At 42.0% G+C, this 21,367-nt stretch overlaps 1 protein-coding gene across 1 annotated transcript in view; it reads left to right on the top strand.

The window, feature by feature from the left end:
• The first annotated feature begins 10,347 nt into the window (after positions 1-10,347).
• Positions 10,348-21,367, top strand: part of CEP41 (centrosomal protein 41) — a 43,139-nt gene continuing 32,119 nt past the window's right edge. Inside the window, exon 1 of the mRNA XM_025865587.2 lies at positions 10,348-10,459. Within this exon, the coding sequence (XP_025721372.1) occupies positions 10,427-10,459 (33 nt within the window). The 5' untranslated portion in view covers positions 10,348-10,426. The remainder of the gene's footprint in view (positions 10,460-21,367) is intronic.

Genomic DNA, 21,367 nt, shown 5'->3' with positions numbered 1-21,367 from the left:
CAATGTGATAGATACGGGGTGCCGTGGAGGCATTTTGAAAGAGCGCCTCCCAAAGCCTGGGATGAGGGTAGGGGGGTTAAGAGAAGGCTCTCAGAAAGGGATGGTTTCCATCTTTATCCCAAAGGAAGAGTGAAGAGTGACAAAAGGACTTTCCAAACAGAAAGAAGAGCAGGCACAAAGACTCAGAGGCAAGAGACAACATGGCATATTTGAAGCTATTCTGTACTTCAGAATGGCTAAAGCACTTACTATGGTAAGAGATTGGGATGAAATGGTAGGCAGAGGACAGAATTTCAAAGGTCTTGCATGTCATCTAAAGAAAATGGACTTTGACCATAAAACTATGGAGACTCACTGAAGGGCTTTAAAGTCTACTTCGTCTAAAATCAATGTAGCCAGTCCAGCTTTTGCTTTGTTTTGTGTTTACTGTGATAAAATATACATAGCAGGAAGCATACCATTTTAAATATTGTTAAGTATGTATATACCATCTTTTGTTTATCTATTCATTAAGCTGATGGACACGGGTTGTTTCCACCTTTTGGCTAGTGTGAATAATGCTGGGATGAACACTGGGTACACAAATATCTCTGAGTCCCTGTTTCCAATCCTTTGGATATATATCTAGGAATGGAATTGATGAGTCATACGTAACTCCATGTTTACATTTTTGAGGAACCACCACACTGTTTTCCCACAGCAACTGCACCAGTTTACACTCCCACCAGCACAAGACTTCCAATTTCTCCATGTCCTCACCAAGATGTTTTCTTTCCTTTCTTTCTTTCCTATTATTATTTTTTTAATTAATAGCCATTCTAGGGTATGAAGTGGTAACTCATTGTAGTTTTGATTTGCATTTCTCTAATGACTAATGACGTTGAGCATCTTTTCAGATGTTTATTGGCCACTTGTAGATCTTCTTTGGAGAAATGTCTATTCAAGTCTTTGCCCCCTTTTTAATTGTTTGTTTTGTTGTTGAGTTGTAGGAGTTCTTTATATATTCTGGATATTGCTTCCTTATCAGATACATGATTTGCAAATATTTCCTCCCATTCTGTAGGTTATCTTTTCACTCTCTTGACAATGATCTTCAAAGCACATTTTAAATTTTGAAGTCCAACTTATATTTTTTATTTTGTTGCCTGAACTTCTGGTGGCATATTTAAGAAATCACTGCCAACTCCAATGTCATGAAGATATCCCCCCATGTTTTCTTCTAAGAGTTTTATAGTTTTGGATCTTCCATTTAGGTCTTTGATTCATTTTGCGTTCATTTTTGTATATGGTGTAAGGTTCAACTTCACTCTTTCTTATACAGATATCGAGTTTTCACAGCACCATTTGTTGAACAAACTTTCCTTTCCCTAGTCCAGCTTTGTTTTGATTAGTGTTTGCATGGTATAGTTTTCTTCTATCCATTTACTTTTAACCAATGGTTACTTTTATATTTAAAGTATTTTTCTTGTAGATAACGAATAGTTGGTTTTCTTTATCTAATCTGATAATCTCTGCCTCTTAACCGGGGTGTTCATACTAGGGGTTGGCAAACATTTTCTGTGAAGGGCCACTTAGTAAAGATTTTAGGCTTTGTAAGTCATCCAGTCTCTGTTGCAGCTGCTTGACTTTGCCATTGTAGTAAGAAAGAAGTCAGAACAATACCTAAATTAGTGAACGAGACTGTGATTCCATAAAACTTATTTTACAAAAACAGGCAGCAGGCTAGATTTGAGCTGAGGGTCATAGTTTATTGACCCCCCCCCCTTGGTTTAGACCATTTCTATTTATATTTAACTATTGGTATGGTTGGATTTAAACCTAACATCTTGCTATGCATTTCCTATTTGTCCCATTTCATCTTTATTCTTTTTTTTTCTGCCTTCTTTGAAATAACTGAGTACTTTTATTATCTATTTTATCTCCACTATTGTTTAACGATGATTCTTTTTTCTTAAGTGGTTGCTCTAGAGTTTAAAATATATACCTTAAACTTCATACAGTGTACCTTGAAAGAATGAACAATTTCATGAATAGTTTAAGAAACTTACAACAGTACACCTCAATTTCCTTTCCCAACCTTTGTACTATTATTGTCATACATTTTAATTCTACATGTTACAAATCTCATAATACATCGTTACTATGTGTACCTAATAAACTTTCTTTCAAAGAAAACAAAAAGGAAAATATCTTCTTTAAAGATTTTTTTATTTTTTTATTTGACAGAGAGAGACACAGCGAGAGAAGGAACATAAGCAGGGGGAGTGGGAGAGGGAGAAGCAGGCTTCCCGGTGAGCAGGGAGCCCAACGCGGGGCTCGATCCCAGGATCCTGGGATCATGACCTGAGCCGAAGGCAAATGCTTAATGACTGAGCCACCCAGGCACCCCAAAAAGGAAAATATTTTTTATATTTATCCTCATTTTATCATTTCCATTGCTGTTCATTTGTGTATGTCCAAATCTTCACTAATACTGTATTCTTTCTGCCAGAGAACTTCCTTTAACATTTTGTGTAATACAAGTTTATTGGCAATGAATTCCTTCAATTTTTGTTTGTGCAAAAAAGTCTATATTATCTTCATTTTAAAAGATACTTACACTGAGTATAGAATTCCAGAAAAAGATTTCTTTCTCCCTTTCTGCACTTGATGTCTCTCTATTGTCTTCTACTTTGTATAGTTACAAGACAAGAAGTTTGGTGTAAACTTATCTTTCTTCTTCTGTATGTAATGTTTTTCTCTGGCTGTCTTTGAGATTTTCTCTTGAAAGAAGAAAAATCTTTGATTTTCACCAGATTGACTATGATGTGTCCATAAGTGGATTTTATATTGATTTTGATTTGGTTTGGTGTATTTATGTTGCTTGAGATTCTCTGAGCTTCTTCGAGTTGTAGTATTGTCCTTCATTAATTTAAAAAAATTATTGGCCACCTTATTTTAAAATATTTATTTTGCCCTATTGTCTATCATCTTGATATTGTCCCACAGTTTTAAAATTCTATCTTCTGTACCCTTCTTCCCCACCTTTCTCTCTGTGTTTTATTTTGGATGATTTCTAATGTACTATCTTTAAGTTCATACTTTTGTCAGCAGTACCTACTCTGCTGGTGAACACACTACAAGAATTCTTCATCTTTAATATATTTTTTTATCTCTCACATTTCCTTTTTATAGTTTCCATTTTTCTGCCCCAATTCCCCATATGTTGATACATGTTTGCCACTCTTTCTACTAGTCCTTTCATATATTAGTCATAGTTATTTAGAAGTTCCTGTCTGATAGATCCTTGTTGTTGAGATCTGGTTCTGTTGATTGTTTTCTCTCAGTGATAAGTTCTCCACCCCCCTCTATTTTTCTTTTCTTTTTATATTGTCATAATTTGTTATTGAATGTGGAACATTATACGTGAAGCCAGTAGAGACCGAACGAAGTAAATGGTGTTTATGCCTGAAAGTGGGCTTGCCTCTTCCGTTAGGCTATTATGGGGTGGGGGTGGGGGATAAGGGGGTGAGTTAATCTAGTCAGTAGTTGGTATGGTTTGAGTTTAGTTGTTGCTATCCTTACCCTTGGCGCACCTTGTGCTTAGTGTGGGGAATGGGTTGCTGGAGGGTTTTTCTCCATACTCTGCTTTACCACTGGCTTTCAGCAGTACCTGCATATTTGAACCACTCAGTGGGGTTTCTCTCCACAGTCTTGCCTCCTCAGCAGCAGACTGCTTGCTGCTTGTTGCTAGGCTGTGTTGGAAGGCAGGTTGTGGTCCTTGATTCTCCTGGTCCAGCCTCAGTCTCAGGAGAGTCCTGTGCCTCTGGGCCTGGGGAGTAGGACCTTTTCAATGTTACTCCCCTCCTCCCTTGACCTCCTCCATGGTAACCAAACTCTGCCTTGTGTCTTTGGTGGGCCTTGAGCAGGAGAGAGGTACCTGTTTCTCTCCCAGCAGTAGTCTACCTCTGCTTCATATTGGTGCAGGTTCTTGGATCCAAGAGGTTCTCATGATCACCCTCTCCCTCCCCACTCTGCCCACCCAAACCAGAGCAAACAGCTTTTGTTTCTATCCTTCCCCTTGAAGTAACAGATACCTTCCAGGTTCCTGAGAGGGAGAAGGATGGTTCCCTGCCCTCCCTCAGATGCAGACAGGTTTGCTCCTACCCCTCCCCTGGTGACCCCGGGGACAAGAGGGTCTGTTTTCCCTCCCCTAGTGGCTTAAGACTTTTTGGCTTTGGTAAGAGAAAGGTCACAAGATATGGGTGATTTGTGCTTGTCTCATGCAGCAGGCAGTCACCTCCTATAAACCTACACCACCAAGGAGGGGGCTCTCTCTGGTCTCCTGTCTTCCTCTCACTTCTTTCTTTTGAGCACCCAGGGACACCCATGGAGAAGACCTTGCAAGTGAACATAAACTTCCCTTGTGTCTGTCACTCTGAACCAACATAAATACATAGAGAGCTATAGATATAAATGTATCTATCTATCTGAGAGAGAGGAAAAGAGAAGTTTATTATAAGGAATTGGTTCATGCAATAATGGAAACTGGAAAGTCCAAAATCTGCAGCACAGGTCAGCAGGCTGGAGACCCAGGGAAGATTGCAGCTGCAAGTCTAAAGGCAAATCTGCTGGCAGAATTCCCTCTTCCTCAGAGAATTTCAGTCTTTTTCTCTTAAAGTCTTCAACTAATTGATAAGGCCCACCATATGATAAAGGGTAATCTGCTTTATTCATAGTCTACTGATTTAAATGTTAATCTCATCTCTTGGGCTCCTGGGTTGGCTCAGTTGGTTAAGCAGCTGACTCTTGATCTTGGCTCAGGTCTTGATCTCAGGGTTGTGGGATCAAGCCCCATGTTGAGCTCTGTGCTCAGTGCAGAGTCTGCTTGAGATTCTCTCTCTCCCTCCCCCTCTGCCCCCTCCCTCCAGCTCATGAGCACACACGTACTATAAATAAATAAATAAATAAAAATTTTTTTTAAATGCTAATCTCATCTAAAAAGTACCCACAGAAACATCTAGAAGAGTGCTTGACCAAATATCTGGGTACTGTGCCTAGCCAAGTTGACACATAAAATTAACCATCACAGGCTCCCAGTTGTTCTAAACTGATTGACTAGCCCAAATTCAGCCTTTAGGAATTAGTGAAAATTTTAGCTTGACATCTTCATATCACATCTATGGCACTCACCTTTTTTCCGGTGCTCTGCCAAACGAGAAACGGTTTGTGTGTCCCTTTTCTCCTCAGTAGGGTTTGCCACTTTTTGGCATTTGGTTATGTGGCTGCCTTGTGATCTCAGCCCATACATTCAAGAAAATGTACGGATTTTGTAGATTATTCACTCTTTTTTTTTTTAAGATTTTATTTATTTATTTGACAGACACAGTGTGAGAGGGAACACAAGCAGGGGGGGGGTGGGGGTGGGAGAGGGAGAAGCAGGCTTCCCACTGAGCAGGGAGCCCAATGCGGAGCTCGATCCCAGGACCCCGGGATCTTGACCTGAGCCGAAGGCAGATGCTTAACGACTGAGCCACCCAGGCGCCCCTAGATTATTCATTCTTTTTTTTTTTTAAGATTTTATTCATTCATTTGCGAGAGAGACAGACAGAGAACAAGCAGGGGGAGAGGCAGAGGGAGAGGGAGAAGAAGTCTCCCCGCTGAGCAAGAAGCCCGATGCGGGGCTCGATCCCAGGACCCTGGGATCATGACCTGAGCCGAAGGCAGCCGCTTAACCATCTGAGCCACCCAGGCGCCCTAGATTATTCATTCTTATGGATAGGAAGGGAATGATGTCTTTTGCAGGTTTCTACATCCTAAATAAAAGCAGAACTCCCATTAATGTTTGTTTGTCTTTTACCATGGGTATGATCTTGATTATTTAAAAACCATGAAGGGTAGGAATTATATTTGTAGAGTCTTGCACAGGGTTGTACATTGGTGGCCTATGGATTTCACATGAAAACCTAGGTTTCTATATTATTCTGAAAAATGTGAATATCTGACACACTTGATCCACATTTACTGACCTTTTCATGGGGCATGAGGTCTCTAGCTTTCCACTGTGCCCAGAGTAACACAAGTACTTCACCACTGACTCCTCCATCCTGGCGCAGACCATTCTGAGATCCAGGTTGGCTCCTCAGAGTCCTCTTGGAACTAGAGCTGTGGCAGAGTATTGTTCCATATAAATCCTAAGACAGAAGCAGAACATGGCATGTGACAACTGAATGCCCTGGGATAGGATCATAGTGGGTAAAGGGAATCTTAGATCTGCCTGGGAGGGGACATTATACATCCTTCCTACAACAGCTTGGCATCCTAGGTGGCTCTTGGAAGTGACTGCAGAACTCCACATGTGGGAATGCCAACCCCATCATGTAAGCAAAACCAGGATGCCAATTTTTTGTTTCACCAGAAAGCACTGTCACCAGTGGTGATCCCAAAGAAATCCTGGGAGGTGGGTATTACTTTCCTGGGAGGGGCCATAGGGATGGCTGACACCTCTGGGCCCAGGCCAAGCACTTCAACTCTCGCCTAAGCTAGACACAGGCAAGGGTCAGCCCTCCACTCAGAGGCTGGTGTGCTACTCCGTTGGGCACATTCTACCACCAGGCAGAGCAACACTAAACTGTTACCAGGACTTCAGGGACTTTCTCACAGGGTGGGGCCTGTGGATCTGTGGGTTCGCTGCAGCAAGTGCAGTTCCATTTCTTGGGGAAAGGGAAAGAACCCCAGGACTGGACTGGATTGGGCAGAATTGTTTCCTTAAACTCCTAGAAGTCCTTTATTTAGGGAACAAAAGTAAATGAAGCCAAGGAAGGGAGCTAAGGCCTATATCTGAGAAGCAATGTCATGAGACAGATCTGAGGGGAAGGTGTTGGGCTCTATCAGCAAAGAAGGCTGAGAGCTGAGGGGGAGGGGAAGGGAGAGGCAGTTGGATGGCATGAGGCCAGATTCAGGCTGAAGATGGGTCCAGAGGGTTTTAGGCCCAGGAGAAAATCAGACTGCAACACCTACATGCCCACATCATTTCCCAGGAAGGGAGCTCAGGGGGGAGGGACGGACCAAGCACAGCAGCACCTAAAACATGAACTCCTCAGTAAGCCAGCCACACTTGGCCTATCTGGAGCTCCCACCAACTCTGCCAAGACTAAAAGCTTTTTGGAACACCTACAGGGTTAAAAAAGAAGACATCAAACAAATGGAAGTTCACAAGAGCACTTCTAACTTCATGAAAAATAAGATTAATCAGTGGAAGTAGGAACTTTTAAAGAAAAGAATCAGAACTTCTTCTCTTACAAACAAAGCTTGAACCTCTTAGCAATCACCACTCTGATTGCAAGGATCTCACTCAAGTGCCTGGAGGGTCTTTTACTGCCAAGAACGGGAGAGCTAGAGCACTTTACAGGGCAGAATTACACAGAATTCAGCTCAGGTCTAAAATGGCCCAGACAAAGGCCACAGACCATTTTCAAGCTGAAATCAGAATCAGGCTTTTTTGTGTGTCTTAGAAGGAGAGGTTTTTATTAAAGTATAAAATTAATTCATAGTCACTGAAGGAAATCTGCAAAATACACAAAAGTATAAAGAATTTTTAAAAATCCACATTCCATCATCCAGAGATGGCTTACATTTAAAATTTTTTTTTCAGTTTTCTTCTGTGGATACCTGTATGTTTCTCCACACAAATCAGGATTATATTAAGTAAAAAAGTGTTTCCAGCTCTTCTCTTTTACTGTATCAGGAACAGTTCTCCATTGCCTTAATTATTTCTTGAAACTTACTTTTTAATGGTTCCATAATATTACTTTTTTATGGATATGCCCTCACTTATTTTAATCATTTTTTAACCGATGATCAATTAAGTTGTTTCAACTTTTCATCATTTTAAAAAGATTCTAGTAAATATTTGTGGGTATAATCTTTGTGTATCTATTTCCTTAGAAGAAATTTTTAGAATATTAAGATTTGAGAGCTTCTCGATATCCACTCTCAAATTACTTTTCAAAATGGTTACACTTCTTTATAGTCACACTAACAATGTATAAGCATGCTTGTTTCATGCATTAGCCAATACTGAGCACTGTCATTTAAAAAAGAGAAAAACAAAAATTTTTGTCCATTTGTTAGTTGAAAAATGAGATCTAGCTGCACGGTTTTATATTTCTCTCATTATTAATTGGACGTTTCTTCATGTTTATTAAATGCTTTTCTTCTATGAATTATCTTTTTTATGACACTTACCTATTTTTCATATAAGCAGTAAGCACCTTGCTTTGATTATGATGCAGTTTTGCTATATATCCAAAAGGAATCTTTAAGGGAAATTCATCATGTTAAAAGCCTTTTGATTTATAGCTTTAAGCTTTCTAAGGATTCCACTGAGGCCAAATGAGAGGTTCTTCTACTGCAGAGCCTCTCAAGGTGTGGCCCTTGGACTCCGTGCATCAGAATCAAGGAGTAGGAGTGGGAGAACATGTATTTAAAATCCTAAACCCTCACCCTAGACACATAATCAGCATCTCTGATGACTGGACCCAAGAAGCCACATTTCTATGATCTCTGCATGCTTTACATGCAGCCCAAATTTGATAATCAAAATGAGTACTGACACAAATAAAACCTGATATTCCCATACTCTCTGGGGAGAAAAGGGAGATGACCATACAGAGAAGTGAGCCCAAACATTGAAGAACAGAAGCTGAGCTTCCTACTCCAATAGGCTTTTGGGTCTTGTACTTTCTGTTCTTTTGATTTATTGACCTCCATTGTTCTTTAACTTGATTCATGCATTATCACTCATCCACTTGATCCCCCAAGTTGGAAAAATTATAGCCATCCGTGATGCCTTCCAATTCCTTGCACTCCTTACTTCTTCGCATGTACATAACTGTTCCTTTAACCTACAAATGTCTTGAAGACTCTTTCTCTTTTTATCACCTTTTGGTTTAGACTCTTATTCTCACTCTCTCCTCTTTCTTCTATTTATTCTACCCATAATCTCCATCACCACCCAACCTCCACACCACACCAGTAAGCATTCGTTCTAAGTAGCAATGTGTCCACAAGCCTCTGCATAGTAAGCTATCCTCCCCACCAGCCCCCTTCCCATTTTTTGCTGCCCCCAAACTCCTCCTCATTCTAGTGGAGGGGTGAAAGCTGGGAATTTGAGAGGGATTAAAAGACTGGAGAACACTAGAGAAGTTCAGACAAATTCAGTGGGCATGAATGTGCAAGAGACAGCTGTGGTCAGTTTCAGCTCCTGGAGGTCAAGCAACACTATTTAAGGTGTGGCCCTCTGGGTGGGATGCTGAAGTGTCTGAGAGGACAAGGGCATGTGAGGCCATGTTGTTGAATGGGTCATCCGCACAGACCCTGAAGTAGCTCAGCTGCATGCTATTATTCACAAGTAGAGAGCCAGTGAACATGATCAGTTCAGAGCAACCTTTCTCCATTCCTGGAAAAACAACTTAGACCAAAGGACAAAGGGTTATTGTGTTGTTCTCCCATGTAAGAGTAAATAATTTTGATGAATTTGGTGGGACATTTTGGAGCCAAAGTCAAACTGTGTGTGATGTCTTGTAAAGGTGCTAGGACTTAATTTTCAGATCTGGAATAAGAACAGGTGGCAGCTGATGGCAGGAGTCACAATGGTTTCCATGACAACAGGACTGGATCTTAGTCATCCTCCCATCCTCCACAAAACCTACTGCAGCTTTTCTCATAAGGTGCTTATTAAATATTTGTTAAATGAATGATGAATCACAGAATAGTGTGTGCGCTTTGCAATTAAGGCGGCCGTTCTCTAGCTAGCTAAAAAGCTTTTAAAGCTACAATAATTACTGTACTTACCCATGATATTTTGCATAATTTGCATATTAACTTAACCCGAAAATAATAAACTACAGATTCCCATTCTTGCTGAACCACCCTGTCTCGCATCTTTACCCTATTGTAGAAGTAGCCCAGATGTTTGCTTAAGATGGCCTTAGGAGGGGAGGGTGCCCCCTGTGTCATATACGTGCCTGCACATTAGCTAGAAAGACCTGTTTCCCCCTTGAAGTCCCCCTCCACCGCCGTCGGCTCTCCGGCCCTTCCCCCTCTCTGGGCTCTGCGCATCGGCTCACGCGCAGGCGCTAGCCTGCCCCTCCCCCGCGCCCCTCTTCCCGCGCTCGGGCAGCAGCCGGCGGGGCCCTGCCGGGAGCACAAAAGGCCTCGGAAGCTGGCGTCCCCCCGTTGCCTGTGGCAACCATTGAGCGGCGTCTCGCTCTCCCTTGACCCTACAATGAGAGAGTAAAAAGGGCCTCCATTGGCTAGCCGGAGAAGGGAGGCCAATCAGAGTAGAGGTTGTAAGGAGGCGGCCGAGAGAGGTTGTGGGGGTAGGAAGCTAGGGTTAGAGGCTACCGGTGAGGCTAGAAACCCCGCGTGGCCGGTTGGAGCAAATATGTCTGTCCGGAGGCACATTGGGAATCCTGAGGTGAGGGCCAGGTCCGGATCCGAGAGCCGGAGGGGGCGGGCGCACCGGAAAAGGCTCCACGTAGGCAGGGAAGAGCAGCTAGTGACTTCCGCCGGCCGGAAGGCGGGAAGCGGCCGGCGTGAGGAGGGGTCTGGAGAGCGGAGGGAGGCGGGGCGGGCCTGGGGGACTCGGAGCCGAGGCCGTTATCCAGTGGTGAGAGGCCGGCCACTCTCACGCACATGCTCGCTGTGGCCTGGCATTTGTCGCCCAGAGGAGCCAAGTGCACGAAGACACAGCCCCTTCCCTCAAAGGGCTTACAGTCTGGGCGTGGCAGTTACACAACATAACGAACATATGCATGAACGCCCCGAACACTAAAGGAGCAAAATCAAAAGGAGCCATCATTTCTGATTATGGGGATACGGGAAGAGTGGGAATAAGCAGATCAAGCCACTGGGAAAGGACGCAAAATATGACCTTAGTTTACCCTCTTCCCGATAGGACCATTTCCTTGTCCGTTTCACCCCTAGGGCCCTGCTGCATTTGTGGCCATTTAATTTCAACAAATGTTTATTGGCCTCTTACACTGCGGTAGGTGCTAGAAACACAGAGTAAGACAAGGCATTTGTCCTTTAATAAGTTCAGTCTAGTGAGGGAGACTTGGGAACAGAATTTGAATGCAGTGTGGTTGGGGGACAAGTTGAGAGAGCACAGAGGAAAGATTGGACTCAAGGAAGCGAGGGAAGGGTCCTGGAGATGGCCTGAAATGGCAAGGTGACTAGCCAGGTGAGGAAGCGTCTCAAGTAGAGAACAGCATGAGCAAAGATGAGGAGGTGTGAAACGTCGGAGTGGACAGTTCCCCCTAGAGAAGCTGGAGTAAAGCCTGGAAGGGCCTTCTGTGCCTTGCCAAAGTACTTGGCCTTTATATCGAACAGGAATTGCAAATTATTTCATTTCATGGTGGATGTCTATGTGCTATGTTGAGGAAAATTGTGAGGCTCTGCAGGAGAGTACCATGATCAAATATAATCTCTACCATGAAGGTGGGGGAGGTAGGTGTGGAGAGTGGCAGTTTGCCACGTATTTATCTTGCCTGCTGATCTGAATTTAAGAAGCTTTTGAGGAGTTTTAAGTAACTGAGTGATGTGGTCAGATTTGCATTTTAGGCAGAGGGCTGTAGCCACGTTGTGGAGAAAGGAGGAGGCCAGGACTGGAGGTAGGCAGATTGGGTAGGTGGTATTTACGATATAGACCTAAAGGAAGGTCATGGAACATGGGACAGAAATGAGAAATATTTAGGTAACTAAATCATTAAGACTTCATGAATAGCTTTGAGAAATGAGATTGGAATGGATGACTTAGTTTCCCAGCTTGGGCTACTCATCGGTGCCCATGTCATTAATGAGATCGGGAATGTGGGAGAAAGAGGAGTATAGGGGGATAGGAGCTGGGATGCTCTGTGTGGTCATACATTTGTGTCCTAGAGGAAGATGTCCAACTTTCTTGCTTTAGTGGAGCACATTTTCCAGTAATTTCTTGAAAAAGAGTGCATGAGAAATAACTTTTTTATTTATATCTAAAATGTTAGGCATGTCTGAAAATGCTGTTATTCTGCCTTCACATTTATTTGCTTGCAAGTTTGGTGGTGTATAGAATTCTTGGTTGGAAACCATCAGCATTTTGAAAACATTGCATTAAAGTTTTCTAGCATCCAGTGTTGCTGTGAAGTCCAAAGCCATGCTGTACCTTGACTTGATTTTTCCTTTTTAGAAGCTTGTAAAATCTTCTCTATGTTACTAGTGTTGTGTTTCACGAAGATATTCCTTGCTATGGCTCTCTTTTCACTCATTTTGGTGGGCACCAGAAATTCATGTCTTTCTATTCTGTGAAATTTTGTTGAATTATTTTGTTGTTGACTTCTCCTTCCTATTTTCTCCGTCCTCTTTTTCTTGAATTCATTTTCATGTTGCTTCTATAAGACTGGTTCTCTAATTTTCTTAAACTTTATTTCCTGTTTTCCACACCTTTGTCTTTTTGCTCTCTTTCGGAGGTTTATTTAACTTTATCTTCTAATCCTATTTAATTTCTGCTGTTGTGTGTTTAATTCTTTTTTTTTAAAAGATTTTATTTATTTGCGAGAGAGAGAGACTGAGAGAGAGAGAGTGCACGAGAGGGGGTAGGGTCAGAGGGAGAAGCAGGCTCCCCACTGAGCAGGGAGCCTGATCCGGGACTCCATCCCGGGACTCCATCCCGGGACTCCAGGATCATGACCTGAGCCGAAGGCAGTCGCTTAACCAACTGAGCCAGCCAGGTGCCCCTGTGTTTTTAATTCTTAAGACCTCTGTTTTGGGGGGCGCCTGGGTGGCTCAGTTGGTTGGGCGACTGCCTTCGGCTCAGGTCATGATCCTGGAGTCCTGGAATCGAGTCCCACATCAGGCTCCCTGCTCAGTGGGGAGTCTGCTTCTCCCTCTGACCCTCTTCGCTCTCGTGCTCTCTATCTCTCATTCTCTCTCTCTCAAATAAATAAATAAAATCTTTAAAAAAAAAAAAGACCTCTGTTTTGGAATCTGATGTCCTTTTAAAAAAACATTTTATTTTGATGGGGCACCTGGGTGGCTCAGTCGTTAAGCGTCTACCTTCGGTTCAGGTCATGATCCCAGGGTCCTGGAATTGAGCCCCGAATCAGGCTCCCTGCTCTGCGGAAAGCCTGCTTCTCCCTCTCCCACTCCCCCTGCTTGTGTTCCCTCTTTCGTTGTGTCTTTCTCTGTCAAATAAATAAATAAAATCTTTAAAAAAAAAAAAGAAAAAACATTTTATTTTGAAATAACTATAGATTCACAAGAAGTTGCAAAAATAGTACAGTCCCATGTACCTTCACCCAGTTTCCCCCATTGATTATATTTTATGTAAGTATAATATAATATCAAAGCCATAAATTTGTACAAATTGACATTTGTAAAATGTGTGTATAATTCTAGGCCATTTTTTCACATGTGTAGATTTAATATAATCAAGATTGCATGTGTTTAGATTTATAATCAAAATACAGAACTATTCCATCACCACAAATATCTCCCTCATACTACCCCTTCCTAGTCATTTCCACTTTCCTCTGCCTCACCATCCTAACCCCTGGCAACCACTAATGTGTTCTCCATTTCTGTAATTTTGTCATTTGGAAATGTTACATAAATGGAATCACATGATATGTGACCTTTTGAGACTGGCTTTTTTCACTCAGAATAATGTCCTTGAGACACATTCAAGTTGTTGCCTATAGCAATAGTTCATTCCTTTTATTGCTGATTAGTATTCTGCAGTATATATATATAACAGTTTGTTTAACCATTGAACTATTATAGAATATTTTGGTTGTTTTCAGTTTGGGGCTATTATGAATAAAGATACGAACTTTTGGGTACAGCTGTTTTTATGGATGTCAATTTTCATTTCTCTGGGATAGATGCCTGGGAGTGTAGTTGCTGGGTTGTATGTGAGCTTACATTTAGTTTTTTAGAAACTGCCAAACTATTTTCCAGAATGACTGTACCATTTTACATTCTCCTCACCAGTGAATGTGAGATGAGTTTTTGCACATTCTTGGCAACATCTGGTATTGTCAGTATTTTTATTTTAGTTGAGTTTTTTTGTTTTTTGTGGGGGTTTTTTTTGTGTGTGTGTGTTTGTTTTTAGAGAGGGAGCGAGGAGGAGGGAGGGAGGGGCAGAGGTAGAGGAAGAGAATGTCAAGCAGGCTCCACGCCCAGCACAGACCCCAGTGTGGTGTGGGGCTTGATCTGATGACCCTGAGATCATGACCAGAGCCAGAATCAAGAGTTGGACGCTTAACTGACTGAGCCACCCAGACGCCCCGATTTTAGTTGTTTAAATAGGTACACTGTGACGTCTCATAATGGTCTGAACTTGTATTTCCCCAATGGATACCGAGGTTGAACATCTTAAATTTTTTCATGTGCTTATTTGCCATTCATATATCCTCTTCAAAAAAAAATATCTCTTTGTATCTTTTGCCTAATTTCTAACTGGATTTTTTTACTGTTGTTTTTGTGTGTTTGTGACTGTGTAAATATTGATTATCATTACAGTTACATTTTCTTTCTTATTACTTTTTGTTTTTCCTGGAATTCCTATCTACCTTTATTTTTATTCTATACTATTTCTAAATTTTTATAAACAATGTAGGAAAATTTTCCTACATCAATATTTATCATTTGTTTCCAGTTAGCTTTTCCAAAAATGTTCTCTGTGTACTTGTGTGTGTGTATGTGCGCACTTGTGTGTGTAGAGAGAGTTTTATCTTGCGGTTTTCTTTTACCCAAATGTTATAACATTATATATATGACTTTTTGGCTTGCTCTTTGTACTTAACAATAAGTCTTGGAGATCTTTCCATGTCAGACAAATATAGGTCAACTTAATTCTTTTAACTCTTACATAAGTACTTGGTCTGGTTGTAGAGCAAAAGTTTTTTTATTTTTGTTACTTGTTAAATCTAAAGTATACAGTTCAATGGTTTTAATATATCACAGAGTTGTGCAATCATCACTAATTTTCATTACACCAAAAAGAAATTCTGTAACCTTTAGCTATCATTCCCCAGTTTTCCCATTGTCTCCCCCATCCAGTCTTGACAATCACTAATCTACTTTGTCTCTATATTTGCTTGTTGTCTACATTTCATATAAATGGAGTCATGCAAAATGTGGTCTTTTGTGACTGGCTTCTTTAATTAACTTAGAATAATGTTTTAAAGGTTCATCCATGTTATATCATGTATTCGTACTTCATTCCTTTCTACTACTGAATGATATTCCTTGACATAGACATACATATTTTATTTGTTCTTTCTGATGGACATTTGTGTTGTTTCTACTTTGGAGCTGTAATGAATGATGCTACTATGAATATTCATGGACAAGTTTTTGTGTATGTGTATTTTCGTTTCTCTAACGATAGTTTTTTGAAATATTTTTTTCTCCTGCATAGTCTATTTCCTTCCTATTGCTATTTTTTCTTTTTGTTTTGTTGGAGATTAGTATTAGTTAACTCAGGCTGCCATAACAAAATGTCACAGACTGGGTTGCTTTAAACAACAAATTTATTTCTGGCAGTTTTGGAGTACTGGAAAGTTCAAGATCAAGGTGCTGGCCAGTTTAGTTTCCGGTGAGAGGTCTCTCTTGCCTTGCAGATGGCTGCCTTCTCATTGTGTATTCCTAGATTTCTTTCTGTGTGTACTTGTAAAGAGGTGGAAGCTCTTTGGTGTCTCTTTTTGTAAGGACACTAATCCTATTACACTTGTGCCCCACCCTTATGATCTTCTTTAACCTTAATTACCTCCTAAAGGCCCTGTCTCCAAATACAGTTACACTGGAGATTAGGGCTTTGTGTGCCCCCAAAATTCACAGCAGTGTTCTGAGGCTTCATTTAATCCTAAATTATTAATTTATGTTTTTGAGTTAGAAACTTAAACAGGTGATTGGGATCTGTATATCTGAGAGGGGCTTGCTGATGGTGAGCCTAATTACAGGAAGATCTCACTGGGCCATGATTTGGGCGGCTCTCCTCCCAAATCTATACCTTCAGCTCTTTTCTCTTAGGCTGGTGATTTTCCTCAAAATTCCCTCATTCTCCTGAGAGTAAAAGCCTAGCTGAATTCCTGGAGGAATTAGGGCTAGGAGCTAAATCTCAACATTAGTTTGCATCATTCACTTAATGCCCCTGTTTTCAGTAATGATATCTCTACCTTTCTCTGTCTAGAGACCTCCCAGTCCAGAAATTCTTCTCAGGGAATAAATCTGTAGAGAGCTACCATGGTGGGGGAGGGGCAATCACCCAGTAGCCCACGGGACAGGGATGTGGAGATCAAGTTGCTTCTCATCGCCTTCAAACAATCTTCCTTATTTCAGCCACTCCTTTTGCTCCCTGCTCCTGGAGGTGCTGGAGGCTGTCGATTCCTAAGCCTTTTAAGAATTGTTCTTGGCTTTCCCTTTGACTTTCTTGAGTCAGTCAAGTCATTTTCACTGTTGATCTGCTTTCTAGAATTAAAAAATCTATTGCTGTCACTTCTCCCGCTCTCTCTGGTTTTTTGAACTCTATGTCCTTAAAATAGAAGACAAAACTGAGGTTTGGGAAGGAAGTGAAATTAAATGCGTGTGTTCAATATGCTGTCTTCACCCAGTAGATCATGATCTGTAATTATTTTATTTGTAATCTATAATTATTTGTTTATTTCTGGCATACTTAACAAGAACATAAACTAGGGTCCTTGTATGTATTGTCCCACTGCCTGGCATGCAGTAAACATCTGTTGAATGAGTAAATGAATATATGCCTGAGCTGGGAGGAAAAGTCAGGCCATAGTTCCTTACTTGGATATCAAGCATATAAATGGAATTAAACCTAAGTGTGTGGCTCTCAGAGAACCTAGAGATTGAGAAGATGGAATCCTGGGGAACGCAGTGTTTAAGCAGCTGACAGAAATGATCCATGTGTCATTGGAGAATCAGGGGAGAGAGATATCACTAAAGCCAAGGGAGTGGAAACTGAAGAAGGGGGGACTGTATAACAGTGTCAAAAGGTACAGAAAGGTGAAGTGAGTTAAAGAATGGAACGTCACCATTATATTCAGCAATTAGGGGATCTCTGATGTTGGCGAGCTGCCACAGGAACCATAGTAGAATGGTGGGGACAGTAGCCATGTTGCAGTGGATTGAGGAGTAAAGTGCAGATACCCGGAAGGCATTCCAATTATATATTAGAAAATATATTCCAGTTATATATTGATTCACTGCGAATCACCTCATGTTTAGTGACTTAAAATAATAGTCATCTTATTATGATCTCTATGGTTCTGAAGGTTGACCAGGCTCAGTTAGGTGCTGCTTATTTGGGATCTCGTGTGGTTTTGCAGGCAGACAGAAGCTGGGGCTAGAGTTATCTTGAACACGTCTTCAAGGCCATTGATACAGCCTGTTGGCAAGGACCTCAGCTGGGGCTGTCAGCCATACCACCTACAAATGGCCTTTTCCATGTGGCTTGGCCTTCCTCACAACATGGTAGCTGAGTTCCAAGAACAAGTGTCCCAGGAGAGCCAGGTGGAAGCTGTATTGCCCTTTATGATCTAGCCTCAGAAGTCATAAGGCAGCACTTTCATCCAGATTCAAGCAAGGGGTGTGTGTGTTGAGGGGGGGCATTGGCCCCTGTGGGAGGAGTTTCAACATCACAGCACAAGTGAGATGGGAAATTCTCTTGCAAACATCTTGAAAAATACAGTCAGCCATAGGTAGTAGCTGCTAGCGAAGTAGGGGCTGCTACATGTGCATACAGGGTCAAGGTTGGTGTTTGAGATCAGTAGAATTGGACCAGATTAAAACTGCCATTTAAAAAAAAAAATGTTCTCCTTTCAAAGACCTATGTTAAATGTAAGATTGCCTTAAATGAGACTCTTTTCAAGACTGAATTCATTTCCTTCATTTTATGGACCTCCTGTCTATACAAAGGAGATAAGTAGGGAAATTCTGAACAAAATGTATAATGGTATTTTTAAAAATCCTTTAAATGTAAATCTTATTATAGATGTTGCAGTTGAAATACAACCAACCTTGGGAGTTTCATTTTGAGAGAGGTGGGAAGTCAGAAAAGCACATTCATGTTTGAACAATTTGAGATTCAGACTATCTCATTCATTTTTTAGTGATTTGCTTTCAGAAGAATCCCATTGTTGACTTCTCATTCTTCTCCCCTCTCCGACATGCATGTATTCAATAAAGCCCAGTCTTACTTTGCGTATGTTAGTAATCTGCCAAAATACTCTTGCAATGATATGGCCCACAGCTCAGTGTTTTTGTTACCTTCTGTTGTCCTCATGGCCTCCTCCAGACCCTCAGTGTACATTCAGACTTCTCTACTTGGAGCCTACGTGTCCATGTCCTACCATGCAGTACAGGATTTCATATACCCGTGGTTCTTAACCTTTTTTGGGTTATAAACCCCTTTGAAAATTTGGTGAAAATCACAGACCCCTTTCCTCAGAAAAATGCACATACACAAAATTTTTCATAGTTTCACAGGACTCATGGGCCATCTAAAACCCTTTGGTGGATCTGGTATTCAGATGTGTGGAAGGGGGCAAGCTCTAGAGGCAGACTACCCAGTTTCATTTCAGGTTCTACCCTTCTCACCAGCTGACTAGCATCGGGAAGTCACCCCATCTCTGTGCCCCTGTTTCCTAATATGCTGAATGAAGATACTACTAATATCTGCATCAGGGGTGGTTGTGAGGGTTAAATGAGATAATGTAGGTAAAATGCTTAGTTGAGTGCCTGACAACATGGTTAAGTGCTCAGTAAATATTAGCAGGGATTATCTTCATTATTGTTGTTGTACCTTCTCTAGCCAATCGAAAAACGTGGGGTTCTTTCAACATGCTTTTCAAGTGGCTTCACCATTATAATTTTCTCCACTTGAAATACTTTTTCCATCCTTTTCCCCTATCTTTATCCATAGAAGCTCAACCCTTAAAACCCAACTCCAATGCCATTTCATCCATAAAGTCTCCCATATCACCCCCGGTGTATGAATGCTCCCTATGCTTCAGATTCCTAGAGCATCCCATGGTGCCGGCGTGCACAATGTGTGCTGCTCAGGGCTCAGAGCCATCTTCACCCTTTAGGCTGTCCTTACTGCTCACGCTGGTGGGAGGCCCTGCAGCAGGTAGAGCGATCCAGGAGGTCGAGCCATGTCCCAAGCGCAGGAAGTGAAGAGTGTGATTTGTACAGAGTGCTGTGATAGTCCGGGCAGGAAAGAGATTTCCATCTGCCTGGGGCCTTCACAGGAGTCTTCTCGGAAGGTGTGTCTGTGCTGGGTCTTGAAAGCCGAGTAGAAGTGAAGTTGCTGGGATGTCATGGGTAGACAGGGAAGACATTATCTTTGGACCCTTTCTAGGGATGTAAACCCTCAAAGGGTCTTTGACATTTTTCATCGCTCACTGATAATACCACAGACATGAACCTTCTCAGCCTCCTCCCTCCTCCTGATAAACTTCATCTTGACCACCTATCTGAAATCTTCCCCTTAAATACATATCCAAAGCTGAACCTTCCACCTGGGCTCTGGGCCGCATCCTCTCCCACCCCCTCCTTTCCGTACCTTCCTGCTTCATCTCCGACCCCTCCTATCGAGCCTCTAAACATCCTCAAATCTCTCCTTTCTTCCAAAACAAAACAAAGCAACAACAAAAACTAATTCCTTAGCAACTCTCAAGGAAAAAAAAAGGCCATCTGGCTACTATCTTCTTTCCTCCCTCTCCATCTCATACAACCTGCTGTTTTTGCTTCTGCTTCTGTCAATTTGCTGTAACCTCATCCACCAGGGTCGTCAACAATGTCCTGCTTTGTTCAATCCAAACTTACTTTGTTATGCTCTTAGTTGACCTGCATTCTTGCTCGCTTGTTCATGTTTGACCTCTTGTTCTCAGACTTGACAGCATTGATCACTGTTGACCACGCCCTTCTTCCTGAAACTCTTCTTTAATTTTCATAACCCACTTTCTTTTGGCCTCTCGTGAGTCTCATGCACAGTGCTTTTCTCTACCTGACCTTAAGTGCTGGGGTTTTTTCTTCTCTGTCTTACACAATCTCTGATGGTGATTTTGTCCAACAACCCCCAAATCTTATTTCTGCAACCCCAGATTTCTCTCCTGATCTCAGACCCATACAGCCAGCTCACCACTTCCATTTTGGACAACCCGCAGATAGCGCATACTCAACATGCCTCAACATGAAAAACATTATGTTTTTCAACTGATGCTTCCTCCTTAAGTCCCTTTTTGGGGGAATGATATCACTGTCCTCCCCCTGTTCTACCAGTCAGTTTTCAATCATATTGATTTTACATCTTTAAAGATTTCTTGAGACTGTCTCTTCTTCCTCATGTCTACTGTCACTTCCTTAGCACCACAGATGTTTCTTAGCGCAACTACCTCTTAATTGATCTTCGTGCCTCCATCCTTGACGATGATCGTATTAGTTCTCCAGAATGCTGCCAGAGTGAGCTCTCTAAAATGGGAAGACAATCCCATCACTTCTCCTTAAACTTTCTTCAATGACTCCCCAATCATCTGCACTAGGGTTTCTCAACTTCGGCACTATTGACATTTGGGGCCAGCTCATTCTTTGCTGTGGGGGACTTCCCTGTCATTGTAGGATGTTTCACAGAATCCCTGGCCTCTACTCACTGGATACCAGTAGCATCCCCACTACCACCACCCAGTTCTGACAACCTAGAATGTCTGCAGACATTGACAGTTATCTCTGGGAGCAGGGGAAGCAAAATTACCATCTACAGGGAAAAAAATCCTGGTTTCTTAGTGTGGATACAAGGCCCCTTAGGAACTGCCCTCCCTGCCTCTTCAGCCTCATCTGACCCCATGATGCCCCTATGCTCCAGGTCTACCCAGAAACCCTGCCGCTTCTACCCATTACTCCTTTAGCCTGACTAATTCTCTTGGCCATCAGACTTCGGCCCAGAAGTCAGTGCTCAGGACATAGTTCTTGACTCTTTTACTCAGGATCAGGTGCCGATCCCACAAGCTCCTGTTGCACTCCCTGCTTCGCTCTCCTTTTCATCATGCAGTGAGGTATCTCTTTGTTGGCTTGTCTTCCTTCCCAGCACCACCGAGAGCTGGATGGCTGTGTGTCCTCAGCACAGTGGCTCACTCCTCCAGTAAATGTTGCCTGAATGGTTAGTGCTCAATAAGGCTTTGTTGAATGAATGAATAGTCCTTGAAACAGCTTCTTTTCTCAGCTCTTTCACTTTCCACCATTCCATCCTGTTTATGTAATTGAAAAAAGCCAGTTGGTCAGTAGGTCAAGAAACAGTCACCCCCAAAGCAAGAATTTTAAGGAAAAATGT

Source organism: Callorhinus ursinus, unplaced genomic scaffold (assembly GCF_003265705.2).
Source record: "Callorhinus ursinus isolate GAN/ISIS: 27379988/994484 unplaced genomic scaffold, GSC_fseal_2.0 scaffold12, whole genome shotgun sequence".
NCBI classification, from domain to species: Eukaryota; Metazoa; Chordata; class Mammalia; order Carnivora; family Otariidae; genus Callorhinus; species Callorhinus ursinus.
Note: the sequence above shows the minus strand (reverse complement) of the source record. Positions and strands in the feature narration are given on the sequence as shown.